The 24,737-nt window shown below is 41.9% G+C and overlaps 1 protein-coding gene across 1 annotated transcript in view; it reads right to left on the bottom strand.

Annotated features, from left to right (window-relative positions):
- LOC122549004 (neural-cadherin) overlaps nt 1-24,737 on the bottom strand; it is a 260,162-nt gene that overhangs the window by 51,485 nt on the left and 183,940 nt on the right. The window contains exons 17-22 of the mRNA XM_043688104.2: nt 18,373-18,656; nt 11,750-13,367; nt 8,551-8,644; nt 7,518-7,702; nt 5,127-5,359; nt 2,728-3,005 (exon numbers count right to left, since the gene is read on the bottom strand). Coding sequence (XP_043544039.2) covers nt 2,728-3,005; nt 5,127-5,359; nt 7,518-7,702; nt 8,551-8,644; nt 11,750-13,367; nt 18,373-18,656 — 2,692 coding nt within the window. The remainder of the gene's footprint in view (nt 1-2,727; nt 3,006-5,126; nt 5,360-7,517; nt 7,703-8,550; nt 8,645-11,749; nt 13,368-18,372; nt 18,657-24,737) is intronic.

The raw sequence follows: 24,737 nt of genomic DNA, 5'->3' as shown, positions 1-24,737 counted from the left end.
TATTTTAAATTGGTTTAGTTTTGTAATTTAAAGTAGGTATCAGGCCCATGTATGAGTTTTTTAGACTTATTAATGTTTTAACCTTTTTTGATGAATGGATTTAGTTAATTATGTTATATTTTCTAAGTGTATTCTGTTACCTCAGTTTTAATACACAAGTTTTTTCCATGTACAGATGTTTATGTAGATCCTGCATAGATTCTTATGTTGGAGTCACTTGCACTTTTATTAATTTTAGTTACCTTGTTTTCAGTGCCATGGTGAAGTCATGGATTGATAAATGATCCTTTTAATTAAAACATGTTGATACACTTTGGTTTTGAGAACATTCAGTTTGTCAGTTAGGACATTTAGTTTTGTTTTAAATCACTGGGAGTTTATATTACATACTCGCAGGCAGAAACATACATGATGTCGTTGGTGCCACATTATTAAAGATATAAAAAAATTGGCAAGGGGATTCAGGGAAGTTGTGAGAAAAGATGGAATCTACAAAGTGATTATCATGCCAAAGAATGGAATAGGAGACCGTAGGAAGTGATATTACTAAATTGACCATTTTTTAAAAAACAGTTCAGATTTAGGCATACACTGTTAGCCAATGTGAGGTTAATCATGTGCCGCTCCTGCATTGGCAGGCCAGTTAGATGTCAGAATGTTGCTGATCATGCACAAGGTAGTAATTAGTAAGGGTACATTAGTGGTTTGGTGATCAAAAAAGGGAGACCAAAGACAGAAGAACGTCTGTCAAGAGAGAACAAGAGATGTGTGCCCAGTTGTGAGCTAGTGTTTTAAAGTAGATTGACTGAAAAAACACTGCTGACAGTGTTGAGTATCATTTCCTTTGTTCTTGTTTGATAAACTTCATACATTCTGTAAAAATGTATTTGTACCTTGTAAATATATTTGTATCTTAGCCTGGTAACTAATCAGGACTAGTAGACCTTTTAAGATGGGCTGTCCTGAACTCAGTATATAATTGTAATTGAGGATGCTTGTGGCACAGTGGTAGTGTCCCTACCTTTGGGCCAAAAGATCCAATTTCAAATCTAATCTGCTTCAGAGATGCGGCGTCACATGCCTGAACGAGCTGATAAAAGTAACTATAATAATGTGGCGAGTAACTCCCATCCTGACTCCTGTAGCCTGTCCACCATCTACAAGCCACAGGTTAGGAGTGCGATGGAATACTCCTCACTTGCCTGGCTGGGTGCAGCGCAAACAACACTCAAGAACTTGACACCATCCAGGACAAAGCAGCCTGCTTGATTGGCACTACATCTGCAAGCATCCACTCACACTACCAGTGATGCTCAGTAGAAACAATGTGTACTATGTAAAAGACACTCTGCAGAAATTCACAAGACAGCACCTTCCAAATCCACGACCACTTCCATCTAGAAGGACAAGGGCAGCAGATGTATGGGAACACCATAATTTTCAAGTTCCTCTCCAAGCCCCTGACTTGGAAATATCGTTCCTTCACTGTCGCTGGGTCAAAATCTTGGAATACCCTCCCTAAGGGCATTGTGGGTAAACAGCAGGTGGACTGCAAAAGTTCAAGAAGGTAGCTCTATATCACCTTCTCATGGGCAACTAGGGACAGGCAATAAATACTGGCCAGAAATGACGCCCACAGCCCACAAATGAATAAATTGAAAAAAAATTAAAATTGACATGGGATGTGCATTTATAAATTAAAGTGAAATCAAAAACTTACAAGAATGGAAATAGAGTGACCAGAGGGATAGTGAAAGGGGCTGCAAGTAGGGATAAGCATTTATCATATATAAAACAATGATGCCCTTCAGACTGTACATATCCTTGTGGGTAGAGTGGGTTCCGCCTTCCTTTCCCACACTGTTACTTTTTCTCATTCCATTACTGTGAATCTTGTTGAATTCCCCATTCACATGCTGAATCACCATGGCCCAAAGTGAGTAGGCACACTATTTAAATAAAGGTATTTAACTTAACTGGTTACCTCAGTTATTTTGTCTTTAAATATGATTTAATTGGGGCTTAAACCTCTTTCTAAGAATATTTCAGGTCAAATTTGTTTTGTGCGTGAGTAGCAGATTTGCTAAAAGGATGCTGAAGGGCATAAGAAGTAAGAGTCTGAAAGTATTACTGAACACGGGTCAATGGTAACTGAAATTATTTAAGTCACATAAATCTCTCCAAATATTCCAGTTTTCAGTTTGATCCTTTAACTAATAGCTAGCAGATTACATCATCACAACAACTGGAAATACTGTAAGATACAGAGAGCGAAGCTGCTTAACTTCACTTGAGCTATAGCACAGCAGAAATTTCTGACTTCAGTAGTAACATGAAACAATTGCACATTTATGAACTTGTACCCTGCTGATTAATTGAGATTGTTGATTTTAATTTTCTAGCCTTGCGTCTTCTTTGATATCAAAGGGAGATCTGTGGAGGCCAACGATACCAAATTCAAACTTACTGCAGCGAGCAGTGTCCGGTAGTATTGATAGCAATCATTTATAGTTTACTTTGACAGTGTATGACTTCAGCAATATGGAAAGATTAGAAGATTGGTCTTATTTATGTTACAATGTTGCTACTCCAGAGTTGCCTCCTGCAGCAGGTCAAAATTTGAGACATTTTTAATTTTTACAGATAGTACAATAGCTTTAGCAAAGATGTCAACTAATCAGAGATCAAACTAATAGAGAGGTCAAAATGCAAAACGCATTTACTTACCTGAAGCCCAAATCAGTATCAATACAAGTGCCGCCATTTAGACATGGATTAATTGGATATGAGGAACAAGACAACCTCTGCCTTTCCCGAGCTTCACAGACACATTGAGCAGTAGTGAATGCTGTTATGGAAACTAGGGAAAAGTTTCCAGCATTCAGCACAGTTGGAGTTGGGCTAAAAGTGGTGCTGCTTGTACAGCCAGGAGCTGTGCCACAGTTTGCATTCACACATGCGTCCACAGCAACCTGGGATATGCTGACATTTAAAATAACCTCTAGCTGCAATAAAAGAAAAACTACAATGTTAAATGTATATTAAATACGAGATGCATGACAAATTGATACAAATCACAACATTCAAAATCTAAACAATGTTATCATGAATGAAGCAAAACAGAAGTGTAGCTATGGGTTTTACCCCACTAGTTTTTACCCTTTGTCTTCTTGACCTGACAGAGATGACATGGGAAGGTGTTAAAGGGAGGTGAGTCCATTTCCCTTTTTGATTAATTTCACACTGAATTCTACACTCCTGGTGACCAGCTGCAGAACATTGGCAAGAGGCAAGGTGAAGAGCATCGATTTTCCCCAGAGATTAGAAAAAGCTAACTGTAAGGAAATCTTAAAGAGCACAAAGCCACTTATAAAGGGGAAAAACTAATGTACGACAAGCATGTTGGAATTTTGTTGCAATGTTGCTGTCAAATCCTCTTAGGTAAGAGTTGTTCACATTTATAATCCACTCAATATGAAAAATAAATCTCTATTAATATGTGAAATAACTCCACAGAGGTCAGTATCCCGTTACAAAGTCACCCTTTATTTACAAATGTACAATCCTGGAATTTGGTCCTGCCTCATATAGAGGGCAGGCATCAGAGTATTGGTATCTCTGACACTCACACTTTTTATGTCAGCCAGGTCTCCCTGATTGGACCAGATTAACAGCCCCAGTCAGGGAACTCATATTCTATGAGGTCCAGCTGGCTGACTTCATTACAATCACTACTATATGTCTTTGGGTTAATATGTTTCCATTTGCCTAGCTAGAAGTTCAATAATGAATCCACTCATCATATTGACTGGTGCTGTGCAGCAATATCATGCTGAAAGCAGCATTGATTGCTTTAAGGAGAAAGTGAGGTCTGCAGATGCTGGAGATCAGAGCTGGAAATGTGTTGCTGGAAAAGCGCAGCAGATCAGGCAGCATCCAGGGAACAGGAGAATCGACGTTTCGGGCATAAGCCCTTCTTCAGGAAGCCACTGATCGACATTTCACACTAGATTCCCGAAGAAGGGCTTATGCCCGAAACGTCGATTCTCCTGTTCCATTGATTGCTTTAAGGCAAGATGTCTGCTTCCACCTTCGAGATAGTTCTGTCTAAAGAAGTTCCTAATCAATCTGATGGCCAGCAGTATCAGATAAGAGTGGGATTCAGGGTGAAAACCCTCAATGAGAGGGGTTTTGTCAGGACCAGGATCATCTCCAAGAAAAGTCTTGAAGGAAGATCAATTCAGATCAAATCTAATTAACCTGCAGTTAACCTAACCTGACTATCTACAAGGGAACAACTTTAAATTGCTATATGTTGTTTTCAGGTTTTGGTAATAAAGTTGTTGGGTTTGTGGTGAAATTTTGTCAGTTGCCATCCATAAGATTAGTTGCTTGGAGCCTTAAGCTGTCATGTGTGATGAGTTTTTCAGAGGGAACAACTTTCCAAATTTGCACTGCGAACTGGAAATCCTAGCTGCTAGCTGTACATAGTGGAAAGCGGAGAAAGTGCCATTAAAATTAATGGGTGGAAATTTAGGGTGATTGCTGTTTCTAGTGTGAAATGTCGATCAGTGGGTTCCTGAAGAAGGGCTTATGCCCGAAACGTCGATTCTCATTGACGGCAGTAATTCTGACAATTATCTCAGAGTTGTTTGCTAAGAATCCTTCTAACCAAATGCCAAAAAGATAAAGAATATGGCAACACAAGGTGACAGAAAGGCTTTGGTGCATGTTCTGATAGCTGCTTTTAACACATAACCATTTTTGTACAACAGTTCTATTCTCCAGAGAGCTGTGAAAGCTCAGTCTTTGAGGATGTTGAAGGTAGAGATTGATAGATTTCTGATTACCAATTGTGTACAGGGCTAAAGGGATGGAGTGGGTAAAAGACATTGACCTGTTTGATCAGCTGTGATTGTACTAAATGGAAGGGAAAGCTCAACAGGCTGAAAGGCCTATTCCTGTTCCTTTCTTCATATGTTCTATGTTCCCCATACAGCAGAATATCCTTAGCTGACAAAATGATTGGATTTGAAAATGTGTGTCATTGGGAACCTTTATGGGAAATAGCTGTATAGCTTTGACTAAAATAATGACATACTTCATAAGTTTCAGGAGGTACGTACCATGGCTTTAGAAGCTGCCACATTGCCGTTCATTTTTTCAGCCTTGTAAAATGGAGACCCTTGTGCTGCGTACCAAATGTCTACTTCTCTAAACTGGCCATTCACATTCACAACACTGAAAATATGAATGTTATCCAGCTGTGCTGAAAGAATTTCTGATAAAACTCTCCTTAGCTTGGTGTATTTGCTCTCGGCAGCAGCTGACTGGGAGATAAACTCCTCTGCTGTGGTATCTGTTTGAAAAAAAATCAATTTTGCTTAAAAAGTACATTCATAAGTTAAGTTGTTTAAACTGTCACAACATGAATCTTATTAAGTTCTGAGCTTCACCACTATTGAAACTCACAATAATTGTAAATGATATTTCCTCATGAAGTCTTTTCAAAGTGTAACAGTTAACAAAGAAGCAGAGAGTATTTTCTAGTTAACAATGTCAGCAATAATCAGTCTCAGAAACTAAGAGCTCAACAGCTGACCTTAAAACTGCTTGTTCTGGATCAGACATTCATTTCATTCAAACAGCAGAGGTTGAATTTCAATTTTATTTGTATTTTTTAGAAAAAGTCCAGAAGGTGGATATAGTTTCTGAATGAGGGAGCAAGAGAATATTTAGCAATGCCAATAAAAATCAGAAAGACACTTGTCTAATGGTTCTATCTATTATCCAGACAGAAGTGTCTGAGGTGAGTGACTGTCACTTGAGGCTAGATGTCTAAATCTGTGGTATAATGAATTGCTTTCTTGAAAGGCAAAGCTCCTAAATAGTTAACCGCATATACTTTCTGAGATTTGTATGAATTAAGGTTTCCCTACAGAGCAATAGATATGATGAATAAACCTCCAGCTGAAGCAATGGATCAATGCTGATTAATTGCTTTAATATGAGCTGGATGAATATCTAAAGAATTTTTGTATGGGATTACTCCACATAGATAAATACTGAGATAGTTGAATATTATGAACATTGTGGTTACTGAGCTTTGGAGACGATGGAACTGTCAAAAAGTAATTGTCAAGATTTTTAAAATATTGAATGCAAGATATTTTGCAATTTCCATGATTTCCCTTCAGAGTACAGGCAGGAAATCCTTGAGGAATGACTTCTTAGCAAATTGAAGAGGCTGGATAGATTGCATAATATAATTAGAAAATAAGAACACAAGAACTAAGGTTAGCCCCTTGAGCCTGCTCTGCCATTTAATGTGATAATGACTGTACTCATCTCATCCTCAACTCCACTTTCCTGCTGCTCCCCATAACCCTTTAACCCTTTCCTAATTAAAAATCTGTCTATCACTTCCTTAAATGTGTTCAGTGACCGGAGTCCACCACTCTCTGGAGTGGTGAATTCTACAGATTTATGACCCTTTGAGAGAAGTAATTACACCTCATCTCTGTTCTAAATCTGCTACCCTTTAGCCTAAAACTATGACCTCTCATTCTAGATTGCTCCACATGGGGAGCATCCACTCTACGTCGACTTTGCCAATCCATTTAGCATTTGATACACCTCAATTTGGGCTCCTCTCAATCTTCTAAAATCCACCGAATATTGGCCTAAACTATTCAATCTTTCCTTATACGACAGACCTTTCATCTCTGGAATTGATCTTGTGCTTGTCTGAAATGCTTCCAATGCTTCCAATACATCCTTCCCCAAGTAAGGGGACCAAAACTGCACACAGTACTCCAGATGCAGTCTCACCAATGCCTGGTACAATTGTAACAACACTTCTCTACTTTTAGTAAGATAGAAAGTGCTGAAGAAACACGATGGGCCTGGCAGCATCTCCAGAGAGAAAAACAGTTTATTCAAATCCGGGTTTACCCTTCATCACAACTACTTTTATGCTTCATTCCTTCAGCAATAAACTCCAAAATTCCATTTGTCCTCTTTACAAGCTGCTGTACCTGCATACTAGCTTTCAGTGATCTATTGATATCTATTTCTAAATTTCATTTTTTCATTGCAACATATTTTCCCACCTATTTTAGTGTCATGTGTCAATTTTTACTATTGTACATTCATTACTGTCCAAGTCATTAATATTAGTTTATACAAGTTATCGGGAAGAAACGATTAGATGGTTAAATGGTCTTTCTCATTTCCTTATGTTCGTATACATTTAAGAAATTCTTTTAAGAAAAGAACCTCACCTGGTCTGGCTTTCATTTGACTTCAGACCCACAGCAATGGGTTCTCAACTGCACTCCGAACTGGTCAATCAAGCCACTCAGTTGTAGTGAATCGTTACAAAGCTAAATGAGATGGCCTTCAGGGGTTCAAGAAGGTAACCCCCAGCTCAGAACCCCCCGTATTATTTTATTCGTCGGAAAATTATATTAATGTTTCAGTTAAATGCACAGTGCAAGGAATGGTTAGATTCTCACCAGTCAGTCTAAGTGAGCCAGCATGATATGTGGCATCTTCTTCCAATTCTTTGACAACAACTTTTATTGTTGAAATTACATCTGGCCAGGTGCCATCTGCAACTTTGACCTGAAAGTTATACACTCCAGAGGGTGTGTCTTCAATAATATGCAGCGAACCAGAATTTTCATTGAGGATAAAATTTCTGAAACAAATTTGCATGTGTTCATAATTAATTAATTAATTAATAATGCTTAATTATTAATATAAATTTTAATGTAAAAACCTAAATTTAGCGTTATGTAATCTCACACTACTCTGAGCTGGCATTTGTTGGCTCAGGTTCCAACAAGCCATCATCTCGTGCGTTGCTGAGTTTGACTGTATTTCCAAAAGTGGAGGTTAAACAATTCTTCTTAGGAACAGTAGGGAAAATTATCACATGAGCCAACCTGGACAACTTTCAATTCCAATAGGATTGTCCAATCTAAAATCAAGTAGGTGGGCTAGAAAGAGTTACACACACAGATACAAAGCTGTGGACAATGCTGCATACACCTAAATGGAGCTATGGATATATCAAACCACAAATCCTCAGAGATGCAGGTGGACTTGTTCACACACAGAGGAACTTTGAAGTGTAATGATTAGAACTGAACAGCATTACTTCAGATTCTTGTTACTTAGACCAATACCCCAAAAATTGGATTACCAAACAGTGGATGAGTGAGCATCTGGCTTCCGGTTGGTGAAAACAATTAAAACCACCCTCAGGAAGGTTTTGAGCATACCTACTGTCTGTAAATGCTGTGTAGATACATGGAAGTTGATCTTAAAAATGTTAAAATGAGTAAAAATTTCACAGTGAAACTTGTGTTCCACTTCTGTGGTGTGAAATTACACTGTGGGATATCAACACACAAGAATGATTTTATAATAATACTGTACTACACAATGTGATGTCATTTAATTACTTATTTTGTTGTTCATAAGCACACAGACACAGACATAGGGACATATACATGTGCACACACACAATCCAGACTTGCTTACCTTGGAGGTGTTCCTTCAAATCTGTATCTTTTATCATCCCAGTCATCTAGATCAGGCGCTTGTACCTTGCCTAGCTTAGTAGTACCAAGTAGACCTAATATAAGCAACACAGCACACTATTTCAGAGACCAATTATTTTCTAAAATAAGACTCTTGGAGATCATAAATACATTCATAATTTAGGTTTCCTAGCTTTCAAAAAGTATAGCATTCAGAGATTTAATGCACCATGTCTTAATTTCCAGAGTTTAGAATAATGCATTTTCAAAATAAATTCAAATTACCCACAGAATCAATAACTTGAGACTGGACATCCACCATTTTTATAAAACTAGATTGTTTGAAAAATTTGGGGGGGATGATGTTGCAATTGTAATGTCACTGGACCAGTGATCCATGAGACCTGGGCTAATGGTCCGAGACACACCTCACCACTGCAGTTGATGGAATATAAATCCAATTCATTAATAAATGAATATAGAATTGAAAGCTAATCTCATAGACTAAGATAAAGATGACCATTAAACTATGAATGATTGTGGTTAACAAACCCATCTGGTTCACTAACATCCTTTAGGAAAGAAAATCCTTACCCAGTATGACTTTCACTTGATTCCAGGCCCACAGCAATGTGGTTGATTCTCAACTGCACTCAGAACTGGTCAATCAAGCCATTCGGTTGTAGCAAATCATGACAGAGAAGCTAAATGAGATAGACTTCAGTAGTTCAAGAAGGTAACCCCCACCCCAGTGTCTCAAAGGCAATCAGAGATAAACAACAAATGTTGGCCCGATCTGCTACACCCACATATGTGAAAGATTTAGAAAAACATCTCTGATTTTGCTACTTTATTCGTCCACATCTTGGAGGTTAGCGCAGTGGCTAGTATGGTGCAGAAGGACACCCCAACGTACAAGCATCCTGTACAGGCTGTGATAGTTATGAAAGGTTATCTCCTAACCTTGTGCTTGATCAAGATCGGTACCTATCAAGCTACATAACCACTTGCAACAGAGTAAGATTGTATTGTCCCTTGCAGACTATGGCTAATCCCTCCACCCTTGAAGGTTCCAAAATATAATAGGATAATACTACATAGCTTTTTGAACCTCATCCAAATGGTTATTTTTCATGTCTGAATGTTGTCACAAAATCATAACATTACCATCACAGTTGCCAATGACCAGTGCAAATGTACAACTGGACATGTAGAGATTAGTAGAGATGTGTGGAGTGAAGGAGTTTTCAGTAAAGATCAAGAACCTAATACTGAATTTAAGGGATACGATATAAGTTAGGTGGGACAAACCTAAAACAGAGTTATAAATTGTTTGGTATTTACTGTACAGAAACAGGCCATTAGACCCATTAGGTCAAAATCAATATTTATGCTTCACTAGGGGGCATCTGTCCCAAATGTAACAGAGAATCAAGGTGCGAAAAGGAGGAAAAACGTTGTACATGAGGAACAGTGTATTTGACAAACCAATCAAACTGAAGGCAGACAATTCACCAGAACCAAGGGATTTAAAGGAATTGGCTGCGGAGATCATAGAAACACTGGTAGAAGTATTCCAGAACTCACCTGGGTCTCGGAGGGTTCCAACTGGTTAGAGAATTTCTAATGGGATGTCCCTGTTCAAAAGGGAGGGAGAGAGAAAGTTGGAAACTATAGTCCAGTTAGCCTGATATTTGTCATTGGGAAAATGCTAGAGTTTATTATTATGTAAGAAATAGAAGGACATTTAGAAAAGCTTAACACAATCAAACAGAATTTTATGAAAGGGAACTCATGTTTCACAAATTTACTAGAGGTCTTTCAGAATATAGCAAGTAGAGTTAATAAAGGGGAAACTTGTAGACCTAGTGTATTTGGAGCTGTAGAATACTTTTAATAAGCAACCATATAAAAGATTATTAAACAAAATATGAGCTTAAAGTATTGAGGATAAAGTATTAGCATGGATTGATACGATACTATGTATGGTTAATACACAGAAAGTTTGCATTTAATGGATCTTTTTCTAATTGGAAAGATGTACAGTGCCACCAGGATCAATCCAAGGACTTCAATTATTTACCATCTAATTACAGACTTGGAGGAGGTGCAGCTTATAGTGATCCAAATGTGTGGATGATACAAAAATAGGAGGGAGGGCATGCTGTGATTTGGACATTAAAGGTTGATACTGTACATTTTTTGGTTCCTGTATTGAAACAAAAAGGATAGAACTGGCATTGAAGGCAGTTCAAAGCAGCTAACTGAGCTGATCCCTGGGATGAATGGATTGAGTTATCAAGAAAGGCGAAACAAGTTGGGCCATCATCACTAGAGTTTAGAAAAATGAGAGGTTAGATTAGATTCCCTACAGTGTGGAAACAGGCCATTTGGCCCTACTAGTCCACACCGACCCTCCAAGGAGTAACCCACCCAGACCCATTTCTCTCTGACTAATGCACCTAACACTATGGGCAAATTTAGCAATTCACCTAATCTGCACATCTTTTGGATTGTGGGAGGAAACCAAAGCACCCGGATGAAACCTATGCAGACACGGGGAGAATGTGCAAGCTCCACACAGAGAGTCATCTGAGGCTAGAATCAAACCCGGGTCCCTGGTGCTGTGAGACTGCAGTGCTAACCACTGAGCCACCATGCCACCCATGATCATGTTGAAACATACAAGATCCTGAGGATGCTTGATAGGGTAGCTATTGAGAAATGATTCCACTCTCGGGGGAGTCTCAACCTCAGGGACATAATTACAGAATAAAGGGACATTCATTTCAAACACCTTTAGATACAAAGGATTTTCTTCTCCAAGAGGGTAGAGAATATCTGGGATTGTCTCCCCTAAAGAGTTGAGGAGGCTAGATCACTGAAAGCATTTAAAGAAGATGGACATAGTATTCTGAAATGTCAACGACTTGAGGGCTATGATAATCTGGAACAAAAGAGGAACAGAGGCCAGCCACCCATCAGCCATGTTATGTTGAAAGGCAGAGCAGATTTGAGGGGGAAAATGGCCTTCACATGCTCTGATTTCTTATGTAAAGGGTAATTACATTCTTTAGGAGGCAATGGCAACTATTGGTTTCAGCAAGTCCATCCTGGTATTCCTCATAACTATTTTATCTAAGAATGATGGACATTGTCTCTGTGCAGATCACTTTGCATTTTATGGAGAAACTCCTTACCATTGTAATTATAAACCAGAAATTCCATAAAACCAGATGAATGGGGATGATCGTTCAGATCTCCAATGGTGATGGTTAAAGTGTTTGTGGAACTCATGGGCGGGAATCCACTGTCAGTAATAATCACCGGCACGTAGAAGATCTTTTGGTCCTCTCTGTCAAACATACGGAGTGCTGTGAGACCAGCACTGCCGTTGCCAAAGTCTTTCAAGGCGAAGTCAGCAGAATGGCTGTCTTGAGTTGATAAAGTGAATGAGAAGGGTGCTCCATTCACTGGGCTATCTTTGTCTTTGGCATACATCAATGTTGATGTTTGATTGAACTGGATTCCTTGAGGTGCAGCTGTGTTCTCCCAGACAATCGGTGTATAAAGGACATCAAATTCTGGCCCATTGTCATTGACATCAAGCACAGTTAAAACAACACCTGCACTCCCAGTTAGAGCTGGATTTCCCAGGTCAGTGGCCAGCACCACAAGGTGATGCTGTGGCATTAGCTCATGATCTAGAGCACTGGCTATGGTTACCCATCCATTACTGTCAACAGAAAACTGCCCATGTGGATCTGAATCTCCAGTGATGTTGTAAGTAAACTTTCCATTCTGGGCAGAATCCAAATCGACAGCTGTTACCTGGACAACTCTAGTGCCAATGAAAACATCTTCCAGCAATGGATCAGCTTCATAAAGCTGTGGAAAGAAGATTGGAGTGTGATCATTGTAATCCTCCACATCAATGATACAAGTGGCTACACTATAAAAGTCCACATCTTCAGCTTTAATAGTTAAATTGAACCTTCTCTCATGAGACTTCTCATAATCCAGTTTTTTCTTTAATTTGATTACACCAAATTTTTTGACTTGATTTGTTTCAATGAAAAATTTATGATCTTCATCGCCATCTATGATACTGAAGGTCATCAGGGCATTCTCTCCCTCATCCATGTCAGTGGCAGAAACAACAAAAATCTCAGTGTGGATCTCAGTATTTTCAGAAACCTTTGCTCTGAAGAGATCTTGTGTGAAGACTGGAGCATGATCATTCACATCTGTAACCAAAATGGTGGCTGTCCCTGTTCCTGTCAATCCACCTCCATCTCGAGCTTCTATCACAATTAGGTATTTATTTTCTTTCTCTCTGTCCAGGGAACCCAACACAGTGTATATAGTTCCAGTGGAAGAATTGATGGAGAACAGGTTGAGATTAATTTCATTTCGAACATTCTGGATTATTCTATATATTAACACAGCATTTTTCCCAGTCTTGGGGTCATCTAAATCTGTCGCAATCATCTCCATAATAGAAGTGTCTGCTGGGGAGTTTTCTGGAACATATCCAATGAAGCAGCCATCAAAAGCACATAGAAAGAGTGGCAGATTGTCATTTACATCGAGCACCTCAACAATTACGTCAGAAAAACCAGTGAGTCCTTCACCATTTTCATCAGTGGCTAGAACAAGGAAGCGCCAGATGGATCTTTCCTCGCGGTCTAACTTTTTTCTTGCATAGATTTTGCCAGTAAGCTCATCAATGGTAAATTCACTGTTAGCCCCCTGGCCATGGAGGGAATAACGTAAGGCATTCTGGTCTGCTCCCTGGTCTGGATCAGTAGCTGAAACCTGCAGACGTCGAAGAAAAGTACAATGATCACTTTGAAGAGAATCATTATTCCCATACAGATACCAATCCCCAGAACTAATTAAATCTGGTAGCACTTTTAGAGTACAGTACAGAGCAGTACTGATAACACTGATAACAAGAACAATTGAATGGTCCTGATTCCCAACACTCAATGTATGCACTAATTCCTGAAGAAAGCTAATGGTTCCAATTATGAAAGTGATTTTTTTCAAAGTCAAATAAACTTTTTGTTCATTTTATTCCAACTTCCTTTCTTTACTTTATCTTCCTCAAAACACACAGACTGCAGTTAAAAATACAAGGTGACACATCACTCTGGGCATCTGTCAATACCATCTGAGCCACTAGGGTATCCATGGGGTGTAATTTAATCAGTAATGTAGTTTCCCTACTGAGGGGAAACATCTGATTTTTGGTCAATGCTTCATTATGGAAACACTGTGAAATCACCAGGTGAGGAAGTATGGGTATGAATTGAAATGCTTCTGCTAGTTAGAATTTTCAAAATAGTTCATTGCTTGCAGTACTTTATATTTAACCTCCAAAATATTATATTGTCAGAAGTAACTTGTTAACTTGCACACGATCTATGTCAAGACTTTGATTGATTCAACACTGGATCCAAATCTTCTATCATTTTGTTCATTAGCTCCAATATAATTGGCATTTTCAAAAGTCTTTTAACAAGTTTTGTGTTAAAAATCATAAATGTTCTAAATTGAAATAATTTGAATAACAGTTTGAACTCCAAGAAACTGATAACAATTTCATCATATTGATGGTTCCACAACATCAGATCCTCACTTGTTTTACAAATCTATTAGTTTCTTATAGAGATAAATTATTTGTGACAAACTATGGCATTGAAGGGTTTCCTAAAATTAGTCTTCCCAATCAATTTTATTTACTGGAAATCAACATAGATTTATTAACTTAAAATAAGCTAAGGTAGAATCGTAGGATTTCAGTTAGTAGGAAGTGGAAAACAACATTTAAATAGTGACTACCTTTACAAAGGTCCTGTAGCTAGTGAACTAAACTTCAGGGTGGAATATCTGGAATATTGTGTACAGTTCTTATCTGGGAAGGATATTCTGGCTATAGAGGGAGTGCAATGAGGATATATGAGACTGATTCCTGGAAAGGCAAGATTGATGTATGAAGAGAGACTGGATCAGTTAGGAGTAAATTCATGAGAGTTTAGTGAATTGACAGGAGGGATCTCACAGAAACCCATAAAATTCTAACAGGACTAAATAGGGTAAACACAGGAAGGATGTTCCCAATGACAGTGGAGTCCAGAACCAAGGGCCAGAGTTTAAAGATACAGGGTAGGCCATTTAGGGCTGAGATAAGGAAAAGTTTCTTGATCCACAGAGTGGTGAGCCTGTGGAATTCTCTGCCATTGAAAGCAGTTGAGGGAAAAACATGAATGTCTTCAAGAAGGAATTGATATAGCTCTTAGAGCTAAAGTGATTAAAGGGTAGGGGACGAAATTAGGAACCGTTGAACGGTCAGCCATATTCATATTGGATGGCAGAGCAGTTTGAAGGCCTGAATGGTCAATTTCTACTCCTATTTTTGACGTTTCCATATTTCTAATCTTACACAGGTCAATGGTGAAATATGTGACAAAGTCAGACAAAATGCCTTGAGGCCTGTTTTGATATCCGGAGCATTTGGCTCCATCTTTTGTGCTATTGATAAATTGCATAGCAATTTTCTCTCTTGGCAATAGTGCATTGCCAATAACCATTCAAGTTAAACATCTTATTGATGACACAACTAAACTCATCAATATTTAGCTTTCTATTTTATCAAACTTGCCAGGTAAGCTATATGTCAAGAACTTTCAACATACAAACCAGAACAGGTACCTAGCAAATTTACACATTGCTTCAAAGGACATCCATATTGGACACTGAGTACTAACACCTCAGGATACACTCCATGGACACTGGCCACATGCACCTCACATCCACAGACAATGGTATCTTGAATCATAGAATACCTACATTGTGGAAGCAGGCCATTTGGCCCATCGAGTCCACACCGATCATCCAAAGAGCACCCCACCATCCTAACCCTGTAACCCTGTATTTCCCCTGACTAATCCACCCTAGCCTGCACATCCCTAGACACGTTGGGCAATTTAGTATTCCAATCCACCTAACCTGCACATCTTTGGATTGTGGGAAGAAACTGGAGCACCCGGAGGAAACCCACACAGACACAGGGTGAATGTGCAAATTCTACACAGACAGTCGCCTGAGGGTGGAATTGAACCCAGGTCTGTGGTGCTGTGAGGCAGCAGAGCTAACCTCTGAGCCACTATGCCACCCAAATCTGACATGTGCCAGCCTCTAGCAACTCTCAAGGCACACCTCCAATCCACTTACCAGGATGCTTCTGCACATCAACTTCTGGCTGCACATGCAGCTATCTTTGTAATGCTGCTAAAAGGACACTATATGCTTAGGCACCTGTACCATAGACTGGACAAGGCTACGTTTCTGTCATATTGATCGCTCACTTCACCTGAATGATCACAGCATCCCTGGCTTGCATTGCCTTGCTTTATCTTTTTGTGTTGTGCACCCTCAACCAGTGTTACCAGGCTCAAATGACTTCAGTCTTGCCTTGCAGTTTCACGTAGACATAAAACAAGTGAACTTGTCATGGTTGTCAGTCAAGAGCGAATGAGTAGGCAGCACAATAGATAACATGCAAGGTCAGTGTTGTCTGGGGTTGGTGGGTATTACAGATAATTGTGAGAGTGGTGGAACATGAGCCTTGCTGAGTTGTGGGCACAGCAGCAGAGATACACTGAGGGGAGGTATCAGATGTAGCACCTACACCTAGTGGTATGGATAAAGACATTTGACCTTCTTCCTACAGTGCTATGGATTCCTCCAGATCACTGAGATTGTTGTAACCTAGGTGGCAATCACAGACCAGGCTGTCTTGGTCTGATATCATGGCCTCCACTGTTAGTTCTAGGGAAGAGGAAATTCTGTGCCTGCACAACCCTAATCAACAAGGCCGCAAGGCTACTGCCTGCAAAGTGGGGTGCCAGTTTCCCCATCTGCCACATCCGTGGCAAATGTCAGGAACTGTGCAGGGTGACTGCAGAACTGGCACTGTCTATCCAAGTGCACAACACAATTTTTTAAAAGATTGCAGAGATGTAGGTCTTTTGGCTGATATTCGCTGAGTGGCAAATGGTTCTGGGACTGGCACGTGGCAACATTGGTGCAGAATCAGACAAAAGAGACACCATAGAGGTGGAGTAGGTAATGAGTCTAGTAAGATACAGCTAGAAATCTCACTGGGCCTCCAAAAAATTAAATGGAACTCAAACTGAGCCAAAAATAAGTGTCATTCAACCCAAAGTGTTTATGTTGAACCTTTATAAATGATTGATACATGGCTGTTAAATAGATGATCTTGGGTTTACTTTTGGGATGGAAATGTCATCAATAGCTACAAACAGCTCCTTTGATATTAGGGAAAAGAAACTAGAGAAAATTAATCTCTTTTTACAATACTGCTGTAGATCAGATAAAACTACTAAATGTTACAATGGGTTTGAATAAGGCAATAAAAAGAAAGTCAATTTCTGATAATTGGTGATTTGCTGACTTGAATGCATCACCAAAGAAAAAGAGAAATGTGAAGAGAATTTTAATTTGGCAAGGTATTAGGGTATGCTATTTTGTTGCTACCATGAAAGAAAAATATTTTATATCTTGTTAGGTCATAATGAGAAGACAATCTATATAACCAAAGTACCAAGCAATGCTATTCAATCCTGATCCTTTGTCCTCTCAAACTGGTATTGCACTTCATCTTGTCTTTCTTAATCCTCTTGTTATGTCCTAGCTTCAGGCTAATCTTTTCTGTAACCTACTTGAATCCCTCTCTCACAGAACCAAAATTCCCATAACCAAATTCAAGAATGACACTGTGACTCTAACTATGGTGAATTGTTCATCCTGCACATTTCCACAGGTTTTGATACACTGTTCACATTAGCTTTGTCAAGTGTCCATTCCTTGTTGTTCAGGTTACACAGGATTGAAGCAAGATAGTGAATAGTAAGGTACAGCCACAACTATATTTGCCGAATCTTCAGTTGCTCTCACATGAAGATTTTCTACTATCTCACAATGGTTTCATTTTATGATTCAAAACAACCCTTTATTCATTTTGATCACTTTTCAGCCCATCTAAGAGCATCTTTCTCATTTATATTGGCTATTGATTACCATTATGCTCTCATTATTTGAAGTATCCGTTCAGACAAGTGATGATTTACATTTGAAGCAGGTGGGACTTAAATCTGGGGTTTTTGGCTCAAGGGTAGTGATACTACTATTGTGACCCAATAGTTTTTACACATGATTTTAGTGTCTTCATTTGATGAAGCGAATGTTGATCATGAGATTTTTTGTGAACATTGGGAGGAAGTAATCACAGTATTTATTATTTTGTGCATATACTTTCTATCTCACTGTTCTCTGCATTTCTGTGATCATTTCCTTTCTTTACAATTTTATGATTTTTTAATGATTCTAATTATGAGAATTATTTTCTGCTGAATTTTGTACTGGCAACAAATCTGACCTTCTTCGAACCCTTTTCACTTGACACCTGAGAGAGAGAGGTGGTGGAAAGAGAAAGAGAGAGGTGGTAGAAAGAGAGAGAGAGAGAGAAAGAGAGAGAGAGAGAGACAGAAAATAAAATAAATGGAAGATTAAGATAGGGATAGAGAGACAGAATGCAAAGATTTGGGAAACCTGACAAAGACAAGTCATTATTCATGATACGTGGACTAAATTCAAATGATTCACAAAGATGCAAGGACAGTGTTTTAATCTCCAACATCATCCAACTCCAGGGGCATATTTTCAAAATAACTTTCACTTCACGCTTTAAATTACAGCAATATTATTATCCACATGGTAATACAAACATTCATACCTGTAAGACAAGAACTGGAAGGTCTACAAGCTCCTCCATAATGCTGTCGTGATACTCATTCTGTGTGAAGATTGGTGCCTCATCGTTCTTGTTGATGACATTGATAATCACTAACGTTTGGTTTTCCCACTTTCCATCTGAAGCCACAAGCCTCAGCTCATAGTGTTGTTCTTGTTCATAATTTAGTCGTTGAGCAATAAAGATTGTTCCAACTTCTGGCTCCACATCAAACATTCCTTTAACATTCCCTGAGGTGATCTGATATCTCAATTTTGCATTTGCCCCTGAAATGAAATGAAGACAAAAAAGAATGCAAATTTTCTTTAACATTTTTGTTAACTTGTCATGGTGTAATAATTTTTATCAGGGTTTCCTATTTGATGTCTTCTAGTTTTTATATTTGCAACACTTCACCATAAAATCACCATTTCACTTTTCTAAGGAATATTTAAACGAGCTACGAGTGGATCTGTCTTGAAGCTACAATGCATTCACTGTGCCATTCTTCCTAAGTACTGGAATATTAAAGCAGTGAGCTATATTTTTCCTGGTTTTTTGAGGAAGGCCATGGAGGTAGGATTTGGCAGGAAATCAGGGAGAGGACCTACTTTCCCCAGTCCATTCCTGATGCTGTAGAACCTTCCTGGAATGGGCTGGAAATCAGATTGCATGCCCACTCCACAAGAACAGGCAACCGACTACTGTAGTTAAGGCCCTAAACAGGAAATGATTTTACAGTGTTTATGGTATTTAACCATTGGAATATTTGTTCATTTGCATAAAGGCTGTCATTGCCTTCACAGGCCAGGGGAATTATTTGAGTTGGAGGACCAGTGCGAGTGAGGACAACAATTATAAGAAGACACAATTTCGGCAACAACAGAAATATAGAAAATAAGAACAAGACAAAGTCATTTGGCCATTCAAGCCTGCTCGGTTTTTCAATATGGTCATGGTTGATCATCCAACTCAGTTCCCTATTTCTGCTTTCTCCCATACTCTTTGATCCCTTTATCCCTAAGAACGCTATTTAACTTCTTCTTGAAAACATTAAATGTTTTGGTCTCAACTGCTTTCTGTGGCAAAGAATTTCTCAGGTTCACCACTGTCTGGGTGAAAGATTTCTCTTCATCGAAGTCCTATCCTGTATCCATTACCCCTCGTTTTGCACTTCCCAGTCATTGGAACCTCCTTTCTGTGTTTCCCCTTTTCTAGATTTCTACAAGATCCTCCCCCTTCAATTCAGTCTAAACTCCAGTGAATACAATCCTTGCTGATCCAGTCTCTCTTTCTACGTTCGTCCTGCAATCCCAGGGATCAGTCTGGTAATCGTCACTACACTGCTATGTTTTTATCTTTTTTCAGTCCTTCTAGTGCTTAATGGTAGCCCACAAACCCACCAACACACTAAGACAGCAGGTAATGAACTTGAAAGACCCTATACAGACAGCGAGCAAAACTAATGTCATTTATAAAATACTGTGCAAAGACTGTAACAAACATTACATTGGACTAACAGGCAGAAAACTAGCCACCAGGATACATGAACGTCAACTAGCCACAAAGAGACATGGAGGAGAAAGTGAGGTCTGCAGGTGCTGGAGATCAAAGTTGAAACTTTATTGCTGGAACAGCACAGCAGGTCAGGCAGCATCCAGGGAACAGGAGATTCGACGTTTCGGGCACAGGCCCTTCTTCAGGAATGAGCAGAGAGTGTTCAGCAGGAGAAGATAAAAGGTAGGGAGGAGGGACTTGGAGGAGGGGCGTTGGAAATGTGATAGGTGGAAAGAGGTCAAGGTGAGGGTGATAGGTCGGAGTAGGATGGAGGCGGAGAGGTCAAGAAGAAGACTGCAGGTCAGGAAGGCGGTGCCGGGCTGGAGGGATCCGGCTGAGACAAGGTGGGGGGAGGGGGGATGAAGAAACTGGTGAAGTCCAAGTTCATCCCCTGCGGTTGGAGGGTTCCCAGTCGGAAGATAAGACGCTCCTCCTCCGACCGTCGGGTTGTTGTGGTTTGGCGGTGGATGAGTCCAATGACCTGCATATCCTCGGTGGAGTGGGAAGGGGAGTTGAAATGCTGTGCTACAGGTTGGTTGGGTTGGTTCGTCCGGGTGGCCCAGAGGTGCTCTCTGAATCGCTCCGCAAGTAGGCGGCCTGTCTCCCCAATATAGAGGAGGCCACACCGGCTGCAGCGGATGCAGTAGATGATGTGGGTGGAGGTGCAGGTGAATCTGTGGCGGATATGGAAGTTTCCTTTGGGGCCTTGGAGAGAAGTGAGGGGGGAGGTGTGGGCGCAAGTGTTGCACCTCCTGCGGTTGCAAGGGAAGGTGCCGGGAGTGGAGGTTGGGTCGGTGGGGGGTGTGGATCTGACAAGGGAGTCGCGGAGGGAGTGGTCTCTACGGAAAGCTGATAGGGGAGGGGAGGGAAATATATCCTTGGTGCTGGGGTCTGTTTGGAGGTGGCGGAAGTGACGGCGGATGATGCGCTGTACATGGAGATTGGTGGGGTGGTAGGTGAGGACCAGTGGAGGGGCGGGGCCCAAGGGCGGAGGAGCGGGAAGTGGAGGAGATGCGGTGGAGGGCACCGTCGACCACGTCGGGGGGGAAATTACGGTCCTTGAAGAAGGAGGCCATCTGTGTTGTACGTATTTTGAACTGGTCCTCCTGGGAGCAGATGCGGCGGAGACGAAGGAATTGGGAGAATGGGATGGCGTTTTTACAGGGGGCAGGATGGGAGGAGGTGTAGTCCAGGTAGCTGTGGGAGTCGGTTGGTTTGTAGTAGATGTCCGTGTTGATTCGGTCGCCTGAGATAGAAACAGAAAGGTCTAGGAAGGGGAGGGAGGAGTCCGAGACTGTCCAGGTGAATTTGAGGTTGGGGTGGAAGGTGTTAGTGTAGTGGATGAACTGTTCAACCTCCTCGTGGGAGCACGAGGTAGCGCCGATACAGTCATCAATGTAGCGAAGGAAAAGATGGGGGGTGGGGCCAGTGTAGTTGCGGAAGATGGATTGTTCCACATACCCTACGAAGAGGCAGGCATAGCTGGGGCCCATGCGGGTGCCCATGGCTACTCCTTTTGTTTGGAGAAAGTGGGAGGATTGGAAAGAAAAGTTGTTCAGGGTGAGGACCAGTTCGGTCAGTCGAAGGAGGGTGTCGGTGGAAGGGTACTGGGTGGTACGGCGGGAAAGGAAGAAGCGGAGTGCTTTGAGTCCTTCGTGATGGGGGATGGAGGTGTACAGGGACTGGATGTCCATGGTGAAGATGAGGCGTTGGGGACCGGGGAAGCGGAAATCCTGGAGGAGGTGGAGGGCGTGGGTGGTGTCACGAACGTAGGTGGGGAGTTCTTGGACTAATGGGGACAGGACCGTGGTATGCCGAGGTATGCCAAGATGAGTTCGGTTGGGCAGGAGCAGGCTGAGACGATGGGTCGTCCGGGGCAGTCAGGTTTGTGGATTTTGGGCAGGAGGTAGAAACGGGCGGTGCGGGGTTGTGGGACTATGAGGTTGGAGGCGGTGGATGGGAAGTCCCCTGAGGTGATGAGGTTATGGATGGTCTGGGAGATGATGGTTTGGTGGTGGGGGGTGGGGTCATGGTCAAGGGGACGGTAGGAGGAGGTATCTGCGAGCTGGCGTTTGGCCTCAGCGGTGTAAAGGTCAGTGCGCCAAACTACTACTGCGCCTCCCTTGTCAGCTGGTTTGATGGTGAGGTTGGGGTTGGAACGGAGGGAGTGGAGGGCTGCGCGTTCCGAGGGTGAGAGGTTGGAGTGGGTGGGAGGGGTGGGGGAGTTCAGGTAGCGGTTAATAACGCGGCGGCAGTTTGCTATGAAGAGGTCGAGGGCAGGTAGGAGGCCAGCACGGGGTGTCCAGGTGGACGGGGTGTGTTGGAGGTGGGAGAAGGGGTCGTCAGAGGGTGGGCGAGAGTCTTGATTGAAGAAGAAGGCACGGAGGCGAAGGCGGCGGAAGAATTGTTCGGTGTCACTCCGTGTATTGAATTCATTGACCCGAGAACGTGTGGGAACGAAGGTGAGACCTCTGCTGAGGACTGATCTTTCATCCTCAGAGAGGGGCAAGTCTGGAGGGATGGTGAACACACGGCAGGGCGGGGAGCTAGGACCTGGTGTGGGGCTGGAGCTGGATGTGGGGGCGGGGTTACCTGCCCCCACATCCTCACCTACCACCCCACCAATCTCCATGTACAGCGCATCATCCGCCGTCACTTCCGCCACCTCCAAACAGACCCCAGCACCAAGGATATATTTCCCTCCCCTCCCCTATCAGCTTTCCGTAGAGACCACTCCCTCCGCGACTCCCTTGTCAGATCCACACCCCCCACCGACCCAACCTCCACTCCCGGCACCTTCCCTTGCAACCGCAGGAGGTGCAACACTTGCGCCCACACCTCCCCCCTCACTTCTCTCCAAGGCCCCAAAGGAAACTTCCATATCCGCCACAGATTCACCTGCACCTCCACCCACATCATCTACTGCATCCGCTGCAGCCGGTGTGGCCTCCCTCTATATTGGGGAGACAGGCCGCCTACTTGCGGAGCGATTCAGAGAGCACCTCTGGGCCACCCGGACGAACCAACCCAACCAACCTGTAGCACAGCATTTCAACTCCCCTTCCCACTCCACCGAGGATATGCAGGTCATTGGACTCATCCACCGCCAAACCACAACAACCCGACGGTCGGAGGAGGAGCGTCTTATCTTCCGACTGGGAACCCTCCAACCGCAGGGGATGAACTTGGACTTCACCAGTTTCTTCATCCCCCCTCCCCCCACCTTGTCTCAGCCGGATCCCTCCAGCCCGGCACCGTCTTCCTGACCTGCAGTCTTCTTCTTGACCTCTCCGCCTCCATCCTACTCCGACCTATCACCCTCATCTTGACCTCTTTCCACCTATCACATTTCCAACGCCCCTCCTCCAAGTCCCTCCTCCCTACCTTTTATCTTCTCCTGCTGAACACTCTCTGCTCATTCCTGAAGAAGGGCCTGTGCCCGAAACGTCGAATCTCCTGTTCCCTGGATGCTGCCTGACCTGCTGTGCTGTTCCAGCAATAAAGTTTCACAAAGAGACATGACCTACTCTCACTAGTATCTTTACTAGCCACAAAGAGACATGACCTACTCTCACTAGTATCTTTACATTCAGCCGTGAATGGTGATAGATCATTAAACAACTCACTGGAGGAGGATCAAAAGAGAAAATGCTGTAAAATCTCAGCAGGTCTGACAGCATCTGTAAGGAGAGAAAGGAGCTGACGTTTCGAGTCTAACTGACCCTTTGTCAAAGCTAAAAAAAGGGAGAAATAGGGAGGTATTTATACTCGGCTGAGAGAAGGTGAGTCTTGGCTCCAGAAGCAAAGATAGCAATAAAGAGGTGATAACGACAGTGCGTAGAGAGATTATAGGGAGATTAGGAGCTGTGAATGACCAAGACTGAAGCCAGTGCTGTGTGACAAAATATGTGGGGGATGGGGGGGGGGGGGGATGGGTGAAGCAGAGGCAAAATGGAAAACAGGGGAGAAGGGTAGCAAAGGGGGAAGAGAAGAGGAAAAAAGGTGATGAGAGAGTGGGGAACGAGAAAAAGAGACAATAAAGAAATAAGAGGTACAGAACAGTGAAAAAAATATTTAAAAAGTAAATAAAATAAATGAAATAAAATTATGGAACAGAATGAAAACAGAGGGGTCGAGATGGGATAATCATCTGAAGTTGTTGAATTCAACGTTGAGACTGGCAGGCTGTAACGTGCCTAGTCAGAAGATGAGATGCTGTTCCTCCACGCAATGCAAACTGGAGCCATGACTCACCTTCTCTCAACCGAGTATAAATACCTCCCTATTTCTCCCTTTTTTTAGCTTTGACAAAGGGTCAGTTAGACTCAAAACGTCAGCTCCTTTCTCTCCTTACAGATGCTGCCAGACCTGCTGAGATTTTCCAGCATTTTCTCTTTTGGTTTCAGATTCCAGCATCCGCAGTAATTTGCTTTTATCACTGGAGGAGGAAGTTCACAAATATCCCTATCCCCAAGGATGGAAGAACAGTGCAAAAGATAAGGCTGAGGCTTTCACAGTAATCTTCAGCTAGAAGGGTCAAGTGGGTGATCTCCGCCTTCTCCAGTGGTCGCCAGCATTACAGATACCAGTCTTCAGCCAATTATACTCATTCCACATGATTTCAAGAAACGGTTGGAGGCACCAGATACTGCAAAGGCTATGGCCCTAACAACATTCTGGCAATAATATTGAAGTCTTGTACTCCAGAACTTGCCTCTCCCCTAGCCAAACTCTTCCTGTACAGTTACAACACTGGCATCCACCCTACAATGTGGAAAATTACCCAGGTATATCATGTACACAAAAAGCTG

Source organism: Chiloscyllium plagiosum, unplaced genomic scaffold (genome assembly GCF_037043375.1).
Source record: "Chiloscyllium plagiosum isolate Xiang-an unplaced genomic scaffold, Cpla_swu_hap1 HiC_scaffold_4, whole genome shotgun sequence".
Lineage (NCBI taxonomy): Eukaryota > Metazoa > Chordata > Chondrichthyes > Orectolobiformes > Hemiscylliidae > Chiloscyllium > Chiloscyllium plagiosum.
Note: the sequence above shows the minus strand (reverse complement) of the source record. Positions and strands in the feature narration are given on the sequence as shown.